Source organism: Bacillus rossius, chromosome 8 (genome assembly GCF_032445375.1).
Source record: "Bacillus rossius redtenbacheri isolate Brsri chromosome 8, Brsri_v3, whole genome shotgun sequence".
In the NCBI taxonomy this organism is placed as follows: Eukaryota; Metazoa; Arthropoda; class Insecta; order Phasmatodea; family Bacillidae; genus Bacillus; species Bacillus rossius.
In genome coordinates this window covers 3,355,001-3,380,420 of record NC_086336.1, presented here as the reverse complement: position 1 = coordinate 3,380,420, position 25,420 = coordinate 3,355,001, and the positions used below count along the sequence as shown (strand labels likewise).

The following is a 25,420-nucleotide window of genomic DNA, read 5'->3' as shown; positions in this document are numbered from 1 at the left end:
TTCCATTTAAATATATAAGATTATTTCAGTATGTATCCATCTCTTTCATTTTACTGTTTTTGTCATCAATTTTTCTTGTACTCTTGAGAAAAGAAGAAAAAATTTTTTTTGCGGAATTTTTGAATTAGATTGAAAAATATTTGTTGTTCGTGAATAGTTGAATATTTGATTCAAAAATAAAAAAAGAAGAGTGTTGGCAGAGTGCTATGAAGGTGAGAGAAGAGAGAAGAGAGAAGCAGTCTCACTCGGAAGGGACAGGGAGCAAGGCTTCAGGGACCACGACGCTGCAGCCAGCTGCTTCAGGCAGAGCGGCACCTGGGAACACAGTTCAGTCCCCTCAAACCACTCACCGGAGCCTTGCGCGACCGCAGATAGCACAGGCGTGGCTACTTGCTTGTCACGTGCTTGGCAGCCCTGCCTGTGTGGTTCACACGTTTCCCATCGTGTCACAGAACATGGATGTATGGGTTCTGCATGGTCAAACTCGATAAGCTCACAGAAACTATCAGCTCTAAAAGAATATTGCAGTTTGTTTCCATGTTCACTTCTGGTTAAAAAAAAAAAAATTGATCACTGCAAGCTTGTGATCAAGTTTTTATTGATGTAAAAACGATTGAGGAAAATTTTGTAAGAAAATTTTTTTATCACCTTTAATGGTGTCAAAATAAATGCCCTTTTAAATGAGTTATTGATTGATAACTAACCAGGCATTACAAAATCTGGGGTCTGACTATTTTGTCTAATGTTCCTCGGGAAACGAGGCTGCATGTTTCTTACCGGCAGCGAGCCTAGAGCTACTCACCGTGACACTCCTGCCCGCAGTAGAACATGGGCGGCCGGAAGTTGTGTTGCTTGCACAGGGCACACTTCATGTACGCTCGCGGGCTGGGCTCCACCGTCTTGCAGTACGCACAGCAACGCAGTGCTGCCAACAGCACAGCGTGAGCCGGCAACACAACTACTCTGCTTCTCGACTAGACAATAACAAGAAGCTCAATACCGAAAAAAACTTAAACATCATGTAAGTAATATGTTTTCACAAGTTGCGGTAAGTGAATTCGTCCAGAATGAACAGCAGATCACAAAAAGCGCGACGTGCGACTACTTACGTTTCACTTTAACGGCAGCTGTGCTCTGGGGCAGACCGCCGGTGTTGTTTGCGATGGAAGAGGCCCTCTGAGGCGGCGCGCCGTTGGCAAGGCCCTTGGCCTTCGCGCCGTCGCACGGGGCATCCGCGCCGCTCCAGCGGCTCACCGTGATGCTCTTCATCACCAGGTTGTTGGCCGCCTCGTCCCACTGCACCACCGAGACGCTCACCTCGTCTCTGCTCTCCGGTCTCGCTGCGCTCTGCTTCTTCTTGCTCTTGCTCGCAGCTTTCGTTGCGGCGTTGCCCTGGCTGGGAGCGGCTGCAATCAACAGTAGGAGTGTCATCATAACACAATGTTAATATCTAAATACTTGACTAGGCCTCTGCGTAGCATGCACGTTAACTTAGTGGATTTCCTCAATCAGCACAAATAATTGCACAAGCAGGAGTTTCTAATACGCACTCAAGTTAATATAGGACAGTCTGATACAAGGGAAAAGCTGCACCATCACTAAAAGTTTAGACCAACAAAACTACGCATCAAGCACTCACTACAGCAAGCCAAAACAATGAACATCAACATCGACATACCGGACTTGGTGCCAGACAGCGAGAGCTTCGTGGCGATGGCATCGAAGCGACCGTTCAGGTAGCTCTCTATCAGCGACCTCCAGGACTTGTCGCCCAGTATGACTTCTGGGAGCTGCGACAGCATTTGCATGTCGATCTTGTTTGGAGGTTGCAAGATTTTAGTCTGTGGCAACAAAACAGAACCCATGAAGAACTTCCTGACACTGGGATTATGGATGCACAGTAAGCAAGTTCAAAAAAATAAATAAATAAATAAATAAATAAATATCAAGTCACAAGATTTTAGCATTATTATTTTAAATAGTGCTCCCAAAAAATATTAACAGAACTATCAAAGAACTAAGATGATAAATTCATTCTGATCATGTTACGAAAAGTCATGTTAATTAGCAAAAACACTACATATTTAAGGAAAACTACTTAGTCTTGTCCAACGTATTGCTGCAAGAGAAAAGTCATTGTAAGAGGATGACTTTACGTAACTGGCTTATACCCATTACATTTTAAAAAAAATTTCACACAAATATTTGATAGTACCTACAATTTTTACTTATTTTTTGAAAGTATAGTTGAAGGAAAAAATCTAGCCTTGGATTGACCTCACTAATTTGCTATTATGTTGAATTAAACATTACCGAGGCAAAATAGATAGATATCTGCATTTATCAAATTTGTGATAACACAAAAATTTTATTGAAATTTTTTAAAACTAAATATGTGAATTTTTCACTTTTAAGAAAACACTACTGAGAATTCATTACATAAAAAAAGTAGAATATTGCGAAAATGATGTTTAAGAATGAACAGACATCAGTGTTTGTGATGAATGGGATACTAGAATCACAAAAATATTGACAAATGTTCGCATTCTTAATTCTTCCAAATACTGTTTGGTTTTTATCTGTCCATCCATGTAGTGAAGTGAAAGTGTTGTTTTCTTTTATGCTCTTAGGTGTTTATATTCTACAAACTTTCCATGTTAATAGTTTCATTTGAATTCAACTACTTTTGAGGTAAAAGTCAGCATCTATTGTTTGTTTGTACTAACATTTTTTTTTTTTATTTGCTGGTTTCGACAGTCACTGGGGTGGGCACGACTCGGAGACAAACCACAATTATCGCTGCTGCGACAGCAAGCGTCCGCAATGGCCGACACACAAGGCCCAGAGTGCCACACAGCAACAGTGACAACAACAGATACAAACTGGTGCACAGACTAAGAATAATGACATCACATACACACCTAGTACAAAACAAAACATATCACACAATATAGACATAAATAAGAACATAAAATAAACATAAAATAAAATAGAATAAATTACAGATGAGGTAAACTTTTAGCATCAGAAATCTGAGTGCTTACCGTGATTCATGATTAACCTGTAAATAAAGTCATTATAATTATGAAGAGGCCAGTATTTTTGTGGTTGGCAGGTATTAAACCGAGGTATTTTCAGCCTAGTACATATTTGCAAGGAAGTAGGTACAGTTAATTTTAGAGTTAAAACAATTTTCAACAAACAGAGAATCTAAGTAGACTCTACCTTCAGCAAGAGGGATATGTTTAGGTGGTGGAAGGTTTTTATTATTTAGTAATTGGATTAACTTGGTTTGTGCGCTTTCTAAGTTTTTTTTTGATAATCTGTCTATGTACATTTTATTGTCATTTTTTAAGGTAATTTTCTATAACTGACTGTATGATGTAGTTCACGAGAAGATCCTGAAAATATATCATAATTTTTATGTCCGTTTTACAAGTTTAGGTTTTAGTGATATTTTAGTTTCTGTAGGCGGGTAAAAAATGCTGAACATTTTATTGTACCTACGCTTAAAACAATCACAGGCTCACGATCCATTATACAGGATATTTTAAAAATGTGAGTGTTGGAAACAGTTTTTCAGATAAATTGCCCTTTAGTCTAGTTAATTGTTTATTGATGTCGTTACTACTTGTGCTCTCCATATGTGATTAGATCTGTTGATGTGTTGGAAATTAAATGCATCCTCACCACAGGAAAAAGAGACCATTTAGCAAGAGAGATGTACGGAAATAAGTCATTTTTAAATCATGATCATGTGTGGCGCAGTGGTGCAGAAGTTGTTGGATCAAGCAGTACTTCACGTGTTTGAGAGTGAGTGAGAGCTAGGGAACAAGGCTCACCTCCTGCCACAGAGACTCCAGCTGGGTTTTAGCCTCTGCCATCCCCCCTGGCATCACTTCGTACAAAAACTTGTTGCTTGCGAAACAGAAGAAAAACTTTGCCTGAAAAAAATCCAAGAAACTCTTCATTCTGAATGCAAAACTACATTGCACTAAAAATAAAACAAACAACTGTTAAAGAAAACCTTCCACTTCACAGAAATACCAGTTCAAGGAAGTGGCAAATGTGAGAACAAACAAAGCCAAAACAAAAATCATAATGCAAGACACTCCATTAAGTCGAAAACACCACACACTCTTTGTTAATGAGTATACATACAATCTACACACATTAAGTTTTAATTTTTAATTACATACCATCTGTTTGCAATGCATATTACCTAATGAGTTCTGACTAGGAACAAGATTATAGGGTGAATTGTGATAAAGCCGAAATAACATCGAAAAGCATCTCAATACACCATAAACACCAAAATTCAAGCTAATACACAATGAAGCACTGAAATCGACAAACAATAATGATATCACATATTAATCAACAATTTGAATCAAAATTCAACGCACAAAAGTGAATCTTTTAATATATTAAATTCAATAATTAATGACAATTACTTAATATGGAGTTAGTACCCAATTGTATGTACTAAATAGACTGGAAAAAAATTGCTTTTTTATAATGCAATTGTTATTAAAAACTAATTTTTAATCATGATTTTGGCACATTTTTCAACGCATATGTACTTGCTGATTTATCTGTACTATTCCCAGTAGTTTGACATTCTTATTACACATTATTAAAGTGTTAAAAATGATACTGTTTTGGTAAAGTAAGTAATGGATATCCTGATAATCTAAACTTTGGTAAATCGAAAGTCCACCTAATCTGGAACCCAGTGTCAAAAAGAATTAGGTTACAATAAAACCAGTGATACTAAATAATACATATAAAGTACATTTCTGAAAATTACATGAAAATTCAAAGTTAGACAATGTACTGACATAATCATTACTGAACTACAGCAGCCATTTTTGTTTTAAGATTTTGTAATGTCATAACAGACCTTAGAAAATAAACTGTGTAATCGCATGTAATAATACGTATTTGTACGTAATCACACGTTAGTGTGTAATTTAAGTTTATTTTTAAGAATGACTTTGCTTAATCTGAAAACTGTGTTGATCCAAAACGGTCTGGTCCCAATCACCAAGGAGAGTTGTGAGCACTCGTCCAGCCAGACTGTCACCCGGCTGTCATCGCCCCAGCAAGAACCGATTTAAGACTTTGCTGCCAACCCGCCCACACCGAGTACTGTTGTTCCGTATCTGCCACTCTTACTACTGCTGGTCGACCAGTTACCCTCGTATCCACGCCCACAGCCTCCAGGTACTGTTGTTCCGTATCTGCCACTCTTACTACTGCTGGTCGACCAGTTACCCTCATATCCACGCCCACTGCCTCCAGGTACTGTTGTTCCGTATCTGCCGCTCTTACTACTGCTGGTCGACCAGTTACCCTCGTATCCACGCCCACTGCCTCCAGGTACTGTTGTTCCGTATCTGCCGCTCTTACTACTGCTGGTCGACCAGTTACCCTCGTATCCACGCCCACTGCCTCCAGGTACTGTTGTTCCGTATCTGCCGCTCTTACTACTGCTGGTCGACCAGTCACCCTCGTATCCACGCCCACAGCCTCCAGGTACTGTTGTTCCGTATCTGCCGCTCTTACTACATCTGGTCGACCAGTTACCCTCGTATCCACGCCCACAGCCTCCAGGTACTGTTGTTCCGTATCTGCCGCTCTTACTACTGCTGGTCGACCAGTTACCCTCGTATCCACGCCCACAGCCTCCAGGTACTGTTGTTCCGTATCTGCCACTCTTACTACTGCTGGTCGACCAGTCACCCTCGTATCCACGCCCACAGCCTCCAGGTACTGTTGTTCCGTATCTGCCACTCTTACTACTGCTGGTCGACCAGTCACCCTCGTATCCACGCCCACAGCCTCCAGGTACTGTTGTTCCGTATCTGCCGCTCTTACTACTTCTGGTCGACCAGTTACCCTCGTATCCACGCCCACAGCCTCCAGGTACTGTTGTTCTGTATCTGCCACTCTTACTACTGCTGGTCGACCAGTTACCCTCGTATCCACGCCCACAGCCTCCAGGTACTGTTGTTCCGTATCTGCCACTCTTACTACTGCTGGTCGACCAGTCACCCTCGTATCCACGCCCACAGCCTCCAGGTACTGTTGTTCCGTATCTGCCACTCTTACTACTGCTGGTCGACCAGTTACCCTCGTATCCACGCCCACAGCCTCCAGGTACTGTTGTTCCGTATCTGCCACTCTTACTACTGCTGGTCGACCAGTCACCCTCGTATCCACGCCCACAGCCTCCAGGTACTGTTGTTCCGTATCTGCCACTCTTACTACTGCTGGTCGACCAGTCACCCTCGTATCCACGCCCACAGCCTCCAGGTACTGTTGTTCCGTATCTGCCGCTCTTACTACTTCTGGTCGACCAGTTACCCTCGTATCCACGCCCACAGCCTCCAGGTACTGTTGTTCCGTATCTGCCACTCTTACTACTGCTGGTCGACCAGTTACCCTCGTATCCACGCCCACAGCCTCCAGGTACTGTTGTTCCGTATCTGCCACTCTTACTACTGCTGGTCGACCAGTTACCCTCGTATCCACGCCCACTGCCTCCAGGTACTGTTGTTCCGTATCTGCCACTCTTACTACTACTGGTCGACCAGTCACCCTCGTATCCACGCCCACTGCCTCCAGGTACTGTTGTTCCGTATCTGCCGCTCTTACTACTGCTGTTCGACCAGTTACCCTCGTATCCACGCCCACTGCCTCCAGGTACTCTTGTTCCGTATCTGCCACTCTTACTACTGCTGGTCGACCAGTTACCCTCGTATCCACGCTCTGAGCCTCCAGGTACTGTTGTTCCGTATCTGCCACTCTTACTACTGCCTCACCTCTCTGCCAGGCACTCCCCTCACCCCTCTGTACCCCTCCTCGTCCATCACGACTGTCTGGTCATGGATTCTTACCTGAGAGTGAGCCACATGAAACATGTGTCTTTCTTACAGCTACTCCACACTCACCTAACTTATCATGACATGCAATTTTTATTTTTTATGCATTAGCTAGGTTGTGCTACTTTCAAGCTTCTCAGGTCTTAAATGGAATTGCAAATTTACTTTACAATTTTAATTACTGAAAAATGCAAAGCTGACTTCATGTAATTTTTCTGTGCACTAAGTAGTTACGACAGAAACAGCATCAAGGCAAATCACTGCAGAACAAACACACAACACAAGTAGCAATATACACTTACTATGTCATCCAACACTTGAGTAAAAAGATCGATATGGAGATTAACTAGAAGAGGAAGCTCGCTCGTAATAAAAATGTAAAAACTGACGAGGTTGAAGCGCAGGAGTGCCAATATGGCAACCCTGTAGTGATCAGCGGAGTCAGGCACCCACGGCTTATTCAAATCCCACGTCTCGTAAAAATTAACTCCTTCCTCTGAAAACCAACACCACAATGTACTGATATAGTACTGATAGAATCTGCCACAGATCAATTGCTTCTCATTAAATTAAAAACAGTGCTTTATGTAAATTATTGTAAATTTTAGAGAGTACTTACTATAAATCAGGGTTCACCACGCTTTTACTATAGACAGTTTTCCTTAGTTGTCCTGTTTCACATCTCCAACCAATCATTTCTTTCCCTTGTTACATCAACCAATTTTGAAAGATACTGTACCATAAATACATTACACTTATAGAAACACTTTTCAACTACAAATACACCATACATTTTCTTCTTGCACAATACACAGTTTGTTGCTATGCAACCAATAGCAGTCTTTAATACAAAACCACTGAAGTGAGGAGGAAACTTTGAAATAAAACATTATTGATTGTGAACATGTGACTGTCTATCAACATTTGAAAGAAGATATATTATTAAATCAACACAGTTGATTCAATGATTGTTTCTCTGACAATTAATGATTAAATAAAATAGGCAATTTTACCTACTCATTAATTTGTGATTAAAATACAGACACGTTTTGAAGCCTTAAATGAAAATAATATTATTCAAAATTACAAATCCAGTTTCTGTCAATTTCCTTTTGTTTTATGTGTTTGAAGACACTTTGTAAATTCCACGAGTTTCCCCCGTCTGCAGGATCCCTGCCGTACTCCATTCTGCTACTCACTGAAGACTTCACAGTGTTCACAAGCATGGGCGTGGATCCCCAGAGAATCAAAAAGCCCCTCTCTGAAGGGGCACACTTGCGCTTGCGAAATCGTAACTCTAAGCGAGTACCACAATGGTAAACTTGAACTCTATATTCCTTCCATGTATGTGATGTAACAAACAACAAACCAATCCACCATTAACGCCATTCTACATATCACAGTTTGTCACTTGGCCTGAAATGAAACTCTTTTCCTTATAATTGCTGCCTTTTTATTCTCTTCTAATTGCCACTCACTGTTTCAAAAAAGGCCAAGCAAACCACTCTACTGAAAAAGTGGCACCAGAAAAGCTGCTAGTAAACATGGTATAAATTTACTAATTTAAATAATTTTCAATTTCTGTGATTTTTACCCCATAAAGTATTTTACATAAACTCACAATCAAAAAGTTTGGGGTCGCATTATATTCAGAGTCGCAGTATTTTCGAGTGAACACGGTAACGGAACAAAAATTGATACTGTTAAATACCTGCTGTTAACGTATACCACAGATTAATGCCTCATATCTCATGAACCCATAATGATCCCAAAATATTTTTGCAAACCAAAAACATGCAATATTGTGTATTTTTGTAAATTTTATAGATTAATTAAAAAAACACTTAAAAAGTCTAAAAAAAATATTTATTTACTTCATGTATGTAAGCTATAAACCAAAAATATTTGAAATCTAAGAGGGTCAGGTAGAATGTGAGCTGATTTCACATGGATCACCCTTCTGCACATAGTCTGAGTCGAGATAGTGTCCATGCAAGAGATGTCTTTTTACCACATCCTATTGGCAGGCAAACAAAAAGGTTCTTGTTCATTCATACTACACCATAAGTCATGCCACGTTTTCCCACCTCAACTTACATGAGGTTCCATTCAGACAGAATATCCCTGCATTTTATCTTTAAATATGGTAAAAAAAAGACACTCAAAATGCATCATTTTTTATAAAAAAAATAGTCTTACTTGGGCAATTGAAACCTTGCAGTACAGTAGAACCCGTTTATAGTGAACCCGCCTATAATGAATTCCCGTCTCGGTCCCGACAAAATGATGTGAGGTTATGTATTAATTTATTGGATATAGCGCACAACTTTTGTCAATGTTGATACGTTTTCCCGTGTACCACGAACAAATTTTGTCGACATGATGCACATTTATCTCAAATATTTTCATATAATTACAAGTATTATCACAAAACGTCTATTCTGGATCACATTAACGTTTTTCTCCGCAAAATGCTACTCGATTGTCCACTGTTCATATTATAAACAAGTCGTAATTGAGTGGCCTCCGTAGGCTACGTGTAGCCAGAAATGGTGCTCAGTTTGGTGAAAATAAATAATTTCCCCTGCATAGTTAAAGAATGGGCGAACTCGTGTACATTTAATATGTTATCAAAATTAAACATAAATTACCGCCACACAAATACGTTTGTACATTATAGCAGCAAATTCAATATTTTTACGTCTCATTTTTATTGTTCACGTTTCGGACATTTTGATCGAGTAAGGTTCGTAAGACTACCACTAGATAGAACTCTGTGGACTAAATTTTTCCATAGAAAGTAAGAAATTTTCGTTCCAGCTTTAGCAACTGCGATACTAAATGATACGTAGTGATCTTTGATGCGCCAGACTCGTTATTTTTCGTTTATTTACTTTTGACGGTAAAAAGAATTTCTTCTTATTAAGCTGCAAATGTGCTTCAATAAGAAATACATACATAAAAAGGGGTTAAAAAACGTAAGGCATTATCTGTGCGAGATAAACTGGACATTATTAAAAAGGTAGACTCCAACCACACTGTCCCGCACGTGTTAATAAAGGAACTGGGAATTGCAACATCCACATTAAGTACAATATTTAAACAAGCTGAACAATCTTCTTTCTCAAGCTGCGAATACGTCACAGAGTATTAAACGCCTGAAAAAAGGAAAATACGCCGATGTCGAAGAACCATCAATAGAAAGTTTGTACATGTGTAGTGTATTAAAAATAATATCTGCATTTGCTCATAAAACTGTTGCTTTGAGTATTTCCATTCGTTCTTTTCTTTGCTTAGGCCTATGTGTAGTTAAGATTTGGTTTTGAGTATGTATTGCCAATATAAAAGTTTTCCCAGATATAAAGTTTCCCCTCTATAGTGAACATATAAACTACTCCCTACAGATTCGTTATAACAGGGTTCTACTGTATATGTAAAGTTGCCTATGTCCCACATTACGTGCATAATAAATTACAGACACAACTTCGCAAAGTTAGCAAGTATCTCGACACCAAGTGTGTGTTCTGTGCACACTGCTGACAACCTTCCACCGTGAGACATCCGCTGTCGACTGTTGCCACTTACTGCCAACCATGTGGTCCCGGTACGTGTCCGTGTAGTCCGCAAATATTTCCAAGAACGCAGTGAAGTTGGTCATGAGCACAGACATGTCTCTCCAGAACTCAGGATCGTTGGTCACAAGATTGAGCATGAAGAAACTCCAGTGGTTCACCAAGTCAATGGTGGCCTGCAATAACAGGGAAAACGCATCGGTGAAGAATGAACCCCTGATGAAACTATCCTGATACAAACATTTGGGATTTTCATATTTTTACTATATTTGCAAGTACAGATTTACAAAACATATTAAATTTATTACATTGATTAGATCATACTAATTTGGTTTGGATCACTGCTGTTGCAACTCACCACCTCTGCAGGCACCCTACACAGCACTCACATGTCTGATGGTGTCGAAGGCGAAGGTTAGTGTCCCCAGCTTGCTCGCCACGAAGGACCTGATGATGACGTCTGAGAACAGGACGCGCACGCGAGCGGACGCGTGAAGCTGCATCACGCCGGCGCTGTCTGCCGGGGCAGCAGACAGCTGGTCTAGTCCCTTCCTCAGCGACGAATCTACGCGGAATGCAAACGTGCCACCACACACTCACACACAACACAACACAACACACATACACAACACACACCAAACACACAACACAACATTACAACTCTTCACTGTACAAGGGAACACAGTACTTAAGAACCTACGACTTAGGTCAAATATCCAGAGTCAATAAAAATTAGTTGAAATGACAGCTAATATCCTATAACAGGCAAGTAATGTATCATAGTCTTTGGTGTAAATCTTGGCAATATTTGGGAACGTGAAACTTCTTCAAGTCTCGTGCACAGTTCGCACACTGGCCGATGCTTACGCTGCTGTTGTGCCGGGTACGAATATAAACAGACGAGACAGTGGAAACAGGGGAAGAACTATGTATTCTGAGAATGACTTGCAGAATAGACAGATGAAGCCAGTCTTTATGAGTCATTCTTCGTACCATTTTGTGCAATCAAGAATTAATCAGTTTTTAATCACATCTTAATTTCATCGCTTTCACCACTACGTATCAAGAGGAAGAAAACAATTTGTAATATCACAAATCTCCAGAAAATAATGATGTTAAATAGTTAAACCACTAAAATAAATTTAGTTGGTTAGTTCAATTCTTACAGATAAGCCCCTATTGTCCAGAATTATCTCTGGAACACTTATCTAAACCAAGCATAGTGTACATCTGAAATTTTAAGCCTATAATTTACTTTAATTTAAATTTACTTCATAAGTTCAAAGAAAGACAAAAAAACATGTCTTTTTAGTTTAAAGGTGAAATAAAAAATACTATAAATAAATCCAAAAGGTATTTTATAAATAATATGCAATTACTTGGCCTCAAATTTGCCAAATGCACAACAACAAGTGAACATCAAAATATCCAAATTTATCCATATCTTGTACGCTGTCAGTCTTTATTAAGGATATTAAATAGATAATGAAATCGAAGGTCCTTAAAGGACCATTATTCATTTAAAGATAAATTAAGGCCATCTTAGGTACATCAAGGAGGCAATCAAACCCCATAGCTTGTTAACAGTAATGCATAGCGTATGACAGCCACTTACAGTGTCTAAGGCTGTGTCAATGCAAAGTTTAAGAGCCACGTAGCTAGAACCTGCTCTCCCAAGCTAGCTTAAATCCCACCACATGACAGCAATGCCATTGGATGAGAGCGGAGAGAGAATGGTCGCCGAGAGACGCTACCTGCACACCATTTCTCCACCTCTGCCTCCATCCACGCCAGGCGGCGACCCATCAGCTCCTTCTTGAACAACTCCTCCGTGTCGCCAACATCGTCCTTGAAATCCACGCACGCTCCGGAGTAGCTGATCTCCTCACGCATGAACCACAAGAGAGTGTGCCAGTGTGGGAACTGCTGGTGAGACACATCTCTGCCCTGCAACAACACACGTGGCCACTCCTCCACCACTGTTTGGGCATAGTGCTAGAATGTGTGGTGGTTTGGATATTTGAATTTGGTGCCATCGATCGTGAGTGCGCCACTGTGGCGGCCATCTTGTTCAACAGTGCCATCTGTAAATAGTTTCGTCAGTCTTTTACCATTTATCCGCGTTGCTGGGCGTCATGCAGCTAAAGTATTAGTTTCAATTCAGTTTTGTGAACATTTTTTGGTCCTCCGGGCCGGATATCTGTATGTTTGAGCCAGTTTATTCGGTGGATCGCATAAACAACGTAAAAGCCAGTCAGATATCGGTCTTCTTTGTTCAAAAATAGACATGTGCAATACCGTTATGAATCGCGTGCGTGACTTTATCCGGGACTATAGTGTTGTGCTATCAAGAAAATATCAGTGTATACGCAAACACTGTATTATTTGAGCTCATAAATGTACTTTACGTAATTTTGATTGCGTGCAAGCGATTATAGGCAACACGTGTGGTTTTAGGTTAGGCCTAAGTTACCTATCTTGCATTGGTTCGTGTATTGCCGGTGCGTCTGAACGTCTGCAAGACCGTTACTTAAAATGTCAAATCAAGCCAAAACGCGTTTGCGCCTCGTTAAGTACCGAATTACAAGACTTCTGACGCTCGCCGACGAAGTCGAGCGCAACCCGAGTCGCGCGGGACTTTTCAAGGCCACGTGTAGCGATTTACACCAATTGAAGACAGACTTTGAAGAAAATCACATGCAACTTGCTATTCAAGCTACAGAGACCGAGTCGTTAGTGGAGTCTGAATACCAGCTCCATGGTTTTAGTGATGCATCCAATGAAGGTTACGCAGCTGTTGTGTATTTGCGGACTTCTAGCCACGGTGAAACAAAATCACATTTGCTTCTCGCCAAGTCACGTGTTGCACCTCTGAAGACCGTCACACTTCCGCGACTTGAATTGCAGGCTGCACTCTTGCTTATCAAATTGATTGAATCACTGATCACAACACTGTCCGAGCGAATCCATATAAGTTGCATTTATGCATGGTGTGACTCGACCGTAGTGCTTGCTTGGATTAAGATTCCGCCACATCGGCTGAAAACATTTGTGGCGAACAGAGTTTCTCGTATTCAGGAGAGCAAGGTTTCGGTCCACTGGAGACATGTTTCCTCTGCTGAAAATGCTGCAGACTGTGCATCAAGAGGACTCTCACCCAAGGAGCTTCTAACACACCCACTTTGGTGGACTGGGCCAGGTTGGTTGACAGCAGAGGTGGATTTATGGCCCAGTCAAGGATATACCAGTTCAGAGGAAGGTAAAGAGGAGTTGAAGGCAATCACGCTAGTCTCATTGGTTGGTCAGTGTATACCGAACATTCTTAACATCCTTTGTAGGTTTTCGTCCTGGTCACGAATGCAATGAGTACTTGCGTACGTGTTGAGATTTGCATTAAATTTAAAGGTTTCAAGGGAGTTGCGACACACAGGTCCTCTCACTGTAGCAGAAATTGACGCTGCCAAGAAGGTGTGTTTGAAGCAGCTTCAGCAAGAGAATTTCAAATTAGAGTTTGATTGTTTGGCTGCAGCTCACGAATGTTCTTCTGGAATTAAAAGACTACAGCCATTCATTGACGCTGATGGGATCATCCGTGTAGGTGGACGCCTGCAGAATTCACATGTAGCCTATGAAATGAAACATCAAGTCCTGCTTCCCAAAAGGAGTTTTGTGACAGAAATGATTATTGACTACTGTGATGTCTTACACCTTCATGCTGGCCCCAGTGCCACACATGCTGCAATTCGGTGTGAGTACTGGATAGTGGCAGGTAGAAGAGCTGTCAAGACTAGGATACACGCCTGTGTAAAATGTTACAGATTCAGAGCCACCAATGTGCAGCCATCCATGGGAAATCTTCCACCAAGTCGAGTGCAACAAACAAGACCATTTCTGAATGTGGGTGTTGACTATGGGGGCCCTTTCCAAGTCAGGCTTTCGAATGGTCGAAACAGTCGTTCATCCAAGGCCTACCTGTGTTTATTCATATGCTTAGCAACTAAGGCAGTACACTTGGAAGTTGTTTCATTATTGAGTACCACTGCCTACTTAAATGCCTTTTTCAGATTCGTGGCTAGGAGTGGACTCTGTAAGGCTGTTTTTTCAGATTGTGGAACCAACTTCATAGGGGCACGTCGCTACTTCAATGACCTTCAAAGGTACCTGAGGAACACCTCTAACTGGCATTGTGTAGCAGACACTCTGGCTACTCGTGGGATTCAGTGGAACCTCAATCCTCCATCTGCGCCACATTTTGGAGGCCTGTGGGAGGCAAGCATCAAGTCTGCGAAGTACCATCTCAAGAGAGTCGTTGGCCAGCAGATACTCACGTTTGAAGAGCTGTCGACTTTGTTCACTCAAATTGAAGCTGTCCTCAATTCACGTCCACTCTGTGCCATTTCATCAGATCCAAATGACGTGGAGGCCCTTACGCCAGCACATTTCCTTGTTGGCACTTCTCTGACATCTCCTCCAACTGCAGACCTCACGGAAATTCAGACCAACAGATTAGACAGATGGCAGCTGGTACAGAGTGCATCACAGCACTTCTGGCAGCGGTGGCACAAGGAATATTTGCACACTCTACAACCACGTGGCAAGTGGACCAAAAGCGAAGGTGACCTGCAGGTTGGTGACCTTGTCCTCATCAAAGAAGACCACCGTCCACCCCTGCAGTGGCATCTCGGCCGCATCGCAACCCTACATCCTGGTCAGAATGGTGTGTCCAGAGTAGCTACCATCAAACAGCAGCATCGAGTGGTGAAGCGGCCAGTGATAAAATTGTGTCGGTTGCCAGTCAACTAAGAACCAGTGTAGTGAAACATAAAAAATGTTATTTTTGGTGGGCGGTATGTTTGAGCATAGTGCTAGATTGTGTGGTGGTTTTGATATTTGAATTTGGCGCCATCGATCGTGAGTGCGCCACTGTGGCGGCCATCTTGTTCAGCAGTGCCATCTGTAAATAGTTTCGTCAGTCTTTTACCGTTTCTCCGTGTTGCTGGGCGTCATGCAGCTAAACTATTAGTTTCAATTCAGTTTTGTGAACAACCACCGACCTCCACGCACGCTCCGGAGTAGCTGATCTCCTCACGCATGAACCACAAGAGAGTGTGCCAGTGTGGGAACTGCTGGTGAGACACATCTCTGCCCTGCAACAATATACGTGGCCACTCCTCCACCACCGACCTCCATGCACACTCCGGAGTAGCTGATCTCCTCACGCATGAACCACAAGAGAGTGTGCCAGTGTGGGAACTGCTGGTGAGACACATCTCTGCCCTGCAACAATATACGTGGCCACTCCTCCACCACCGACCTCCATGCACGCTCCGGAGTAGCTGATCTCCTCACGCATGAACCACAAGAGAGTGTGCCAGTGTGGGAACTGCTGGTGAACACATCTCTGCCCTGCAACAACACTCGTGGCCACTCCTCCACCACCGACCTCCATGCACACTCCAGAGTAGCTGATCTCCTCACGCATGAACCACAAGAGAGTGTGCCAGTGTGGGAACTGCTGGTGAGACACATCTCTGCCCTGCAACAATATACGTGGCCACTCCTCCACCACCGACCTCCATGCACGCTCCGGAGTAGCTGATCTCCTCACGCATGAACCACAAGAGAGTGTGCCAGTGTGGGAACTGCTGGTGAGACACATCTCTGCCCTGCAACAATATACGTGGCCACTCCTCCACCACCGACCTCCATGCACGCTCCGGAGTAGCTGATCTCCTCACGCATGAACCACAAGAGAGTGTGCCAGTGTGGGAACTGCTGGTGAGACACATCTCTGCCCTGCAACAATATACGTGGCCACTCCTCCACCACCGACCTCCATGCACGCTCCGGAGTAGCTGATCTCCTCACGCATGAACCACAAGAGAGTGTGCCAGTGTGGGAACTGCTGGTGAGACACATCTCTGCCCTGCAACAATATACGTGGCCACTCCTCCACCACCGACCTCCATGCACACTCCGGAGTAGCTGATCTCCTCACGCATGAACCACAAGAGAGTGTGCCAGTGTGGGAACTGCTGGTGAGACACATCTCTGCCCTGCAACAATATACGTGGCCACTCCTCCACCACCGACCTCCATGCACGCTCCGGAGTAGCTGATCTCCTCACGCATGAACCACAAGAGAGTGTGCCAGTGTGGGAACTGCTGGTGAACACATCTCTGCCCTGCAACAACACTCGTGGCCACTCCTCCACCACCGACCTCCATGCACGCTCCGGAGTAGCTGATCTCCTCACGCATGAACCACAAGAGAGTGTGCCAGTGTGGGAACTGCTGGTGAACACATCTCTGCCCTGCAACAACACTCGTGGCCACTCCTCCACCACCGACCTCCATGCACACTCCAGAGTAGCTGATCTCCTCACGCATGAACCACAAGAGAGTGTGCCAGTGTGGGAACTGCTGGTGAACACATCTCTGCCCTGCAACAACACTCGTGGCCACTCCTCCACCACCGACCTCCATGCACACTCCAGAGTAGCTGATCTCCTCACGCATGAACCACAAGAGAGTGTGCCAGTGTGGGAACTGCTGGTGAACACATCTCTGCCCTGCAACAACACTCGTGGCCACTCCTCCACCACCGACCTCCATGCACACTCCAGAGTAGCTGATCTCCTCACGCATGAACCACAAGAGAGTGTGCCAGTGTGGGAACTGCTGGTGAACACATCTCTGCCCTGCAACAACACTCGTGGCCACTCCTCCACCACCGACCTCCATGCACGCTCCGGAGTAGCTGATCTCCTCACGCATGAACCACAAGAGAGTGTGCCAGTGTGGGAACTGCTGGTGAGACACATCTCTGCCCTGCAACAATATACGTGGCCACTCCTCCACCACCGACCTCCATGCACACTCCAGAGTAGCTGATCTCCTCACGCATGAACCACAAGAGAGTGTGCCAGTGTGGGAACTGCTGGTGAACACATCTCTGCCCTGCAACAACACTCGTGGCCACTCCTCCACCACCGACCTCCATGCACGCTCCGGAGTAGCTGATCTCCTCACGCATGAACCACAAGAGAGTGTGCCAGTGTGGGAACTGCTGGTGAACACATCTCTGCCCTGCAACAACACTCGTGGCCACTCCTCCACCACCGACCTCCATGCACACTCCAGAGTAGCTGATCTCCTCACGCATGAACCACAAGAGAGTGTGCCAGTGTGGGAACTGCTGGTGAGACACATCTCTGCAAATCTGAATGAATACCATGCTGGCCTTGCACAATTTTTTTTTATTGTTTACAATAACGAGTGAATAAATGGACAACTGTGACATCTTGTCAACAATGAGAGATGAAGCGTCGTAAACAAAGCAGCGACGGAATGTACTGAATGCTGAGACAACCCACTGTCCCACTGCAAATCTGCCACCTTTCCTACTATGAATGGAAACTTCAAAGTATGACTCAGCCAGTATTTGAATCATAATTACTGATGTGGGAGGTAAGTGATATGATTACTAAATAAGAAAACTGAAAACCTGTAAGAGACAAAACATTAATATTTTAACAGACCAGTGCCGACACATGTTCCAATACTGGCGGCTACGGTGATGCTCACCTGCTGGCGATATGCTGCGGACAGTTGGTAGCAGTGGCTCACTGCCTTCTTGACGAGCTCCTGCCACTTACAGGATAACTCGTACTGAGCATCATCCCAACTCACTGTCAACAAAACCAAACATAACTAACTATGTGGAAAAAAATGTCATGGACATATCCTTCCTAAATGAACATTTCACAACTTAACATTATGGGGCATTCTCTAATTCTCCTTCTCTTCCATGTCTGATTAATATTTTATGATGTGACACAGCGAATTAATTATTTTGCTCTCAGTTTGACATGGACGCTGAACCTGAGAAATTTCCCACCTAATAATAGTGTCACTTGATTGTTTGGGACATACGAGATTGAAAAGACATGTTTCATTTAGACTAAGTATTATTTCTTTAATCTAAAAATCTCGTCTACAAGGTCATTAGATGGACACAAACACAGAGCAGGGAGCTGCCGTCACGATATCATCCCGGAGTGGAGTCTGAGGACAGCTAACACATGCCCTTACTTGGAGAGGTGGGCACAGGGACATGTCCTCATGCTCACAGAGCATGTTGTGCGAGTGACAACCACCATATAGTACCACTGCCTGCCAGAGCGCGCCCAGACATCATCGACACGCGGCCAGGCCGTCCGCACCCAAGTGCCACCGTCTAGCACACTCCCTGAAACGTGAAGCGTTATACTCCACTTGAAAGTCAAGAAATTGACGAGTATGCGTATTTTGGGTCAAGCCGAGTTGAGGTCAGTAATAGTTCTGTCGAGTCAACTTCATCATTTTTTTGTCGAGTCGAGTTCTTAAAAATAGAGCCAAGCTTGAGTAAATTCACAAATTTTAGAGAATAATTTTATGTTCCTGATGTTTATGTTAATGCACCAGTAGCATTATATAAAAGTTCATGTGTGTCTTCAACAAGAGTCATTTGTGTAAATTGAATAAGTAAAATACAACTATCAATCACATCTATTTAAAAAAATTTGAAATTGGGCATTCTAGTCTTACTGGATTCTGGAAATCTAAGTACAGTATGTATATGTCAGTGGCGTCTCGTCAGGGCAAGCAAGGCAAGCAGTGCTTGCCCAGGCAGTTTCCAGACATTGTATTTTTTAAATAAATATTTTATTCAGAATAGTATTTTACTTTGGCTCGTGCAGTTAGGTGTATGTATTTTTTACACTATCTTCTTGGGACCCAATACTGTGCGCTGTGCGCTATAAAAAAAGAACTCGTTGACACAAAAACATGCTGTTTTAGAAGCGTTGCTAGGTTTAGAAGCGCTGGTAGGATCGCTTTCAGCAGGAAGGCTGCCGCAGTAGTTTCCTTTCGGAAGGGGGGTGGCATGGTACAAAGGTTCAGGGAGGGGATTGGCTGGAAAAATACGCGGTAGAAGCTACGAAGATAACGCTTTCTTGCCGAACTGGAGCGAACATGGCCGAAGCAGACGGTGGAATTTTTCCGCCGACTGCTTCGGCTATGTCCAGTACAGTTCGGCACGGCAGGTGGCGATGTCGCGTTTCAGTCGGCGGTCGTCTCTCGGGGCGTGCGCATCTCTCCCACGGGCTGTTGGCTGGCAGTGCGTGGGGGATTTGTGGGCGTACGATGATACTACACTCCCACTTAGTATATAAGTAATGTAGAGTAGTTATTTTACTATCAGAATAATGTAAGTCAATCATTATTTTTCAAAAATAATGTATTTAAAAAAAATGTCAATTTTTCTACCTGTGGAATAGTCAATGTTCAGTTAAGAAAACTACTTAAATAGCACCATTTTGTACCTTAAAATCCATATTTTCCCGGCGGAGGGCCCCCAGACCCCCCCCCCCCAACCTCATCATGTTTTGGTGTGAACGGAGTTATTGCTTCCCCTCATGTAAACCTCACGCCTCGCCACTGGTATATGTGAAGGCCTTAAAAGCCAAGTAAAGTTGTGTGGTTATGTTAAAAATAATTTAAAATAAATTAAACAATGTTTTTCTCATTTTAAATTAATTTAACCCTACAACTATCCTCAACGGTAATTCTAAACGAGTGTGTCTTTTCAAGAAAAAAATGAAACTTTCTATAAAGTTTTAAAATAGTTTTCTAAGACAGCATTGCGATACATTAGTATTTTACCAGTAGTTCACCTTTCTTAAAGAGTTAGGTTAGGTTAGGTTAGGTTATGTTAGGTTAGGTTATGTTAGGTTAGGTTAGGTTAGCTACATAATAATACTGTCAAACTGTTTGAATGTTTAGCTTATTAAAATTACTATAAAAAATAGGTGAGGGTAAAATATTTCTGTTTCAAATTCATATATCACAGTATTCTTAACATAGCAATCCCAACGTAACCAACTATTCTCAAAAAATGACCCTATGACGCTACTACAGTCACTACCAGTGAGTAGCGTCTGTCGCCACACCCCGCCAGGAACAGCATCTCTCAATTGTGGCATCGTCATAAAATATCAAATTAACTATAAGACGCAGAAATACCAAAATCTGGTCTTACACCAAATGGGTGTGTGCCATAAAAACAGGATCTTAAATTCACAAATAAATAGCTCTGAACTAAATGAAAAACTTAAGAAAGTGTGATAGTAGAATATACTGGGAAAAAAAATTTCAGTTAGATTTTATGTGCATTCAATGACCAAAAGAAGGCCAATAACTCTTTTAGTGTTACCACCCCCCCCCCCCTTCAACCTTTTTGCAGTGTGTTCTTATTACATTACGTTTTTAAGTCATGAATTAGTATCAGCGTATTATATGGTCCAAGGTCATAGTGACCTAGAGTGAGCTCCAACAACGCCTGGTGATTTTAGCACCAGATAATAGAACCACAAATGCGGTACACAGAGAATTTTTTTAAAATTCTGACATAACTCTTTCCCAAACATGTGACGTTTAAAATAAGAGCCAAACTATTGTCTACAACCATTTAAAAAAAAAATTCAAATTCCTTTCACTCTGCTAAAAGCCCGTGCAAAGCCGGCCACTTCAGATAGTAGAGCGAAATCTCATTACTGCATACCTGAAAAAAATGAACCTTTTTGGTATTTAATAATCAAAATACATTAACTGGACCCTTACTAAATGTAAAACATCTATTTTGGACCTGAAAATATAAACTTTAAAGTGAGAAATCCTTCATAGTGAGGTACTTTACGATGGTTCACTATGTACGAGGAACATTCCAAAAGTAAGTAATGTAATTTTTTTTCACACTGTAACTTTTCTGCCAAAAACAAATACACCATGGCATCATGAACTGTACACCTTGCACTATTTTTCGAAATAGTCACCACCGACATTGAGACATTTGTCGTAGCGTGCAATCAGTTTGAAGAAGCCACTCCAGTGAAACTCGGTGCCCTGCGATGCAAGGAATTGTCGCACAGCCTGGCTCCACCACAGCACTGTTTTGGAATTGAAGTCCCGAGAGTGCGGCTTTCAATGCAGGGAACAGGTGAAAGTCCGATGGGGCAAGATCAGGGCCGTAAGCTGAGTGATCCAATCTCTCCTATCCGAAGCGACGAATCTGATCGTGTGTGAGCCTTGCTGTGTCCAAGAGCACAACAACTTCAATCAAGCGCCCCGGTCTCTTTCGTCGAATGGCGGACCAGAGTTTGGCGAGGGTGTCGCAGTAGCGTGCCACATTGATAGGGGAAATCAAGGAGAATCAGGCCTTTCACACCGTGGCCATGACCTTTCCCGCGGAGATGACACTGGTAAACTGGGGAGCGGCCTTGGTTTCTGGGGGAACATCTGTCTCATGCCTGTGATGACGCTGAACAGGAACCCATTCCCCTCTCACACGTTCCGCATCACGTGATTGAGACTGTTACTCGTTCTTGCACTCTTGTGATCTGGGGTCAGGTTTCTCGGCACCCATCTTCCAGACACTTTCCGGTAACCCAACACATCATGGAGCAAGTGATGGGCCTGAGCAGTGTGGATGCCACGTCTGATACCGTTACGCGCTTGTCCGCCAACACGGCATCCTGTACTCTTGCATGTGGATGGATGCCCACTTCAACCTTCATCCTCCACACTGGCTTCCTTCACTGAACATGCAACACCAACGACCAACCATTTGACCAGACGTGACTCTTCACCACACACTGTCTGCGGGCGTTCATGGATGACAGACACACTAGTCCCACACTCAGCACGCATTTCTATTGGCGACAGCGTTGTCAGCACACGTCTGTCTGCCATCGCGATCGTGCTCGAATAACCTCGGGCACGCTGGTCTGCTACTGCTCTCTCTTCGTCTGCATTCCTCCTCCGCTACGCTACTTCCGTCGGTGAACCCGTGGCGTTTGTTTCACCTGGTGTACCATGTGCTCTTTCAAAAAAAATTACGTAACTTACTTTTGGAACGTCCCTTGTAAAATTTAATTTCCACTATGAATATAATGCAATCGAGCATGGATAAAATGGTTTTAACATAAGACCCTAGCTGCCTATGCTTGTTAACTACCTGCAGTCTCCAGTAGCCATGCTTGGATGATAGAGATGCCATTTGTGGCTACCTGTACGCCCACACCCTCACAATCAAGCACGCCAGCCAGGAAGTAGCTACGTTTAGTCTGAAGTACTTAACCTAACACGGTCCTTACCTGCAATTGATTCCACTTGCGTTGCTCTATCTCTACGAGCGTCATTATCTTTATTATTAATTCCTGTCGAGTCAGAACTGTCTACAAAGATTAGACTTTTATTTGTTGCATTCACACTACTTTGAGAAATTTTGATCTTATCGTTATCTAGTGACATTTTTAATTTTGTTAATGTTTCATCATCTTTATATACGGAGCCCTTAATTTTAGTTTTTGAGCTATTCATTTCTTGAAACTTCAGAGTATTAGTAGTGTTACCATTTTCTTGAGAATTCATTATATCAGTTGAGTGATTATTCTTATGAGAGTTTATTTGCTTTGTCGACTCAGCATCATTTTCACAGTTTATTTTCTTTTTCGAGCCATCATCTTGATGGTAGATTTTATTTGCAGAATCATTATCGATGATATTATCATTATTTACATTATCATCCTCATCAGAATGTTGCAACACCTTTTTGTCCCAAAACTGTTTGCTAAGTTTGTCCAGTTTGGCATTTACCTGCTTCAAGTTACCACTAGACGTTTCCATCACAAAGTCCAACAGAAATGACGAGATTTTATCAAACCAATTTTTTGAAGGGCACGGTACCAATTTTTCTTTTCTGTAACAGCAAAAAAAATAGCATCACACAAGCAGTCAACAATGGATAAAGTACAGTAGAGACCTCTTAGAACATTTTTCATGGCGGCAGAAGGAAAAAAAACAAAACAAAACATTACAAGCAGGAAAATGTTATAAGCAGGAAATATCAGTATAGCACTTGTTATTGATCAAACGTTTTACCAATGGACTCATCAAGTTGCTAGAATTTACTTAAACCAAGCCAACAATTTTCCCTCGACGGCATGATACTTCCAGCTTCTATTATTATTATTATCATCATGTTTTTTTTCTTCTTTACAGACACACTGGCACATGTCTGTGAAATTGTCGCACAATTCACAATGATAGTGTTAAGAGTGGAAATGTATGATCAATTCCTTCGCACTTGAACATGTGTTTTTTGTGGATTCCTATCTATGAATGAAATAAATTCAACTCTATATGTAAGCAATATAACAATCTTTGTTATTTTTTTATCCCATCTTGGAACATTGGCAGACTAAAATATTGTATAACTACGTACATACTTCAGGAAACACAAAAAATTACAAGGAATAGAAGGATTAGTAATTTTGTTTTCCAAAATGAAGGTGCCAACAGACATGTAACTGTGAACATATGTACCTTTGATATATACGTACAGAGGTTTTTATATTTTTATTTAAATTTCTTGAATATTAAGAAAAACAAACATTATAAGCAAGTAATGTATAATTTGTGAAATGTTATACACAGGATGTAAATACATTGTTCTAATGGGGAAAATGTTGAGACTTTAAAAATATTATGTTATAAGCCGGAAGAAAACATTACGGGCAGGGACATTATAACACGGTTCTACTATATGCATGAAACGCTAAAGCAAGTTAAGTAATTATTAAAACTACTACAGCAATTCACCTAGCCTATGGTATAAGCCTATGGTAAGTACTTTTATGTATAGCCAATGGTACAACCAATATTATATTCAATGGTACAGTCAATGTTTTAGTTGATGGTACAATCTATGGCACATCAAGTGGTATATCCAATGGTATAGCCTATAGTAATTACTATGGTATAGCCAATAATATAGCCTGTGGTAGAGACTATGGAATTACTTTGGTACAGCAAATAATAGCCACTGTTATAGCCTATGGTACAGTCTCTGAAATTACTTTGGTATCACAATGGTATAGCCTATGGTAGATTCTATGGAAATTCTTTGGTACAGCAAATGGTAAAGCCTACAGTAGTGTCTATGGAATGACTTTAGTTTAGAAGGTATGAGTTAACATGTCTCACTAGCGACGCTAGAGGTGAAGACTGACGAGATGGGATGAGAGGCTGGGGCAGGTCCACCGGAACACTGCGATGCCCACCTCACGGCCACGGAGTCCGGCCGAGCCACACACTGCGGCAAGGTTGTCTCCGGGAGATCAGGCAACATTCCCTGACAAACTAACTTCTCACAAGAACACGACCAGCATTACTGGGTCTTGCCGCAGCCAGAGAGGCCACTACCTCTATTCCTGGTCCACAAAAATGCAATTTCATCAAGTGATAACTATAAATACTTCATCTTCATATTCAAAAAAATTATTCAAATCTTCAACCCCAACAGGTATAAATCCATTTCTTACATTTTCATCAAATGGCCCAAAACCCATTCAAATATCAGGTAATTTTCAGTACTAAAGAATACATAGTAATAATAATACATATTCTATGTAAATACTATTTAATGCAAATGCATTAAGATTTACAGATTGAAAAAAGTCCAGTTTTGAACTGCCACTTTGATAGGTACCTCTATTTATCGCAAATTCAATATTTTGAAACACTTAAGTAATTTCATAACAAGGCCATGTGACGGATGCCGTAACTCATGCAGTTATGTAATGTGTAAGGTGGCAGCACTTACTCTGCAACTATGACCTGAGCCAGACACACGACCTTGCTGGACGACACCGCCATCTGTCTGGTGGCTTGTTGGCACAGCTGCGACACGAACATGGCCTGCGGAACAACACAGCCGTCACTGCCTCGAACACTCGCACACAGCTGAACCGCCCTCGTCACCCATCACCATTCACTCAACACCCAATCTATGCTCTAGGAACAACAACCAACTACTCAAAAATATGTACTTTTTTTTTTAATTACAAAAAAAAATTTCTA

General features: G+C 42.3%; 2 protein-coding genes across 2 annotated transcripts in view; one reads left to right on the top strand and one right to left on the bottom strand.

The window, feature by feature from the left end:
* The window catches only part of LOC134535491 (uncharacterized), a 72,258-nt gene that overhangs the window by 1,575 nt on the left and 45,263 nt on the right, over positions 1-25,420 (bottom strand). Inside the window, exons 16-26 of the mRNA XM_063374623.1 lie at positions 25,164-25,258; positions 22,654-23,258; positions 18,047-18,150; positions 12,214-12,406; positions 10,849-11,024; positions 10,473-10,635; positions 7,190-7,383; positions 3,843-3,944; positions 1,679-1,841; positions 1,110-1,406; positions 803-925 (exon numbers count right to left, since the gene is read on the bottom strand). Coding sequence (XP_063230693.1) covers positions 803-925; positions 1,110-1,406; positions 1,679-1,841; positions 3,843-3,944; positions 7,190-7,383; positions 10,473-10,635; positions 10,849-11,024; positions 12,214-12,406; positions 18,047-18,150; positions 22,654-23,258; positions 25,164-25,258 — 2,215 coding nt within the window. The remainder of the gene's footprint in view (positions 1-802; positions 926-1,109; positions 1,407-1,678; positions 1,842-3,842; positions 3,945-7,189; positions 7,384-10,472; positions 10,636-10,848; positions 11,025-12,213; positions 12,407-18,046; positions 18,151-22,653; positions 23,259-25,163; positions 25,259-25,420) is intronic.
* Positions 1-25,420, top strand: part of LOC134535493 (protein phosphatase inhibitor 2-like) — a 58,931-nt gene that overhangs the window by 29,729 nt on the left and 3,782 nt on the right. The gene's annotated exons all lie outside the window — the stretch shown is intronic.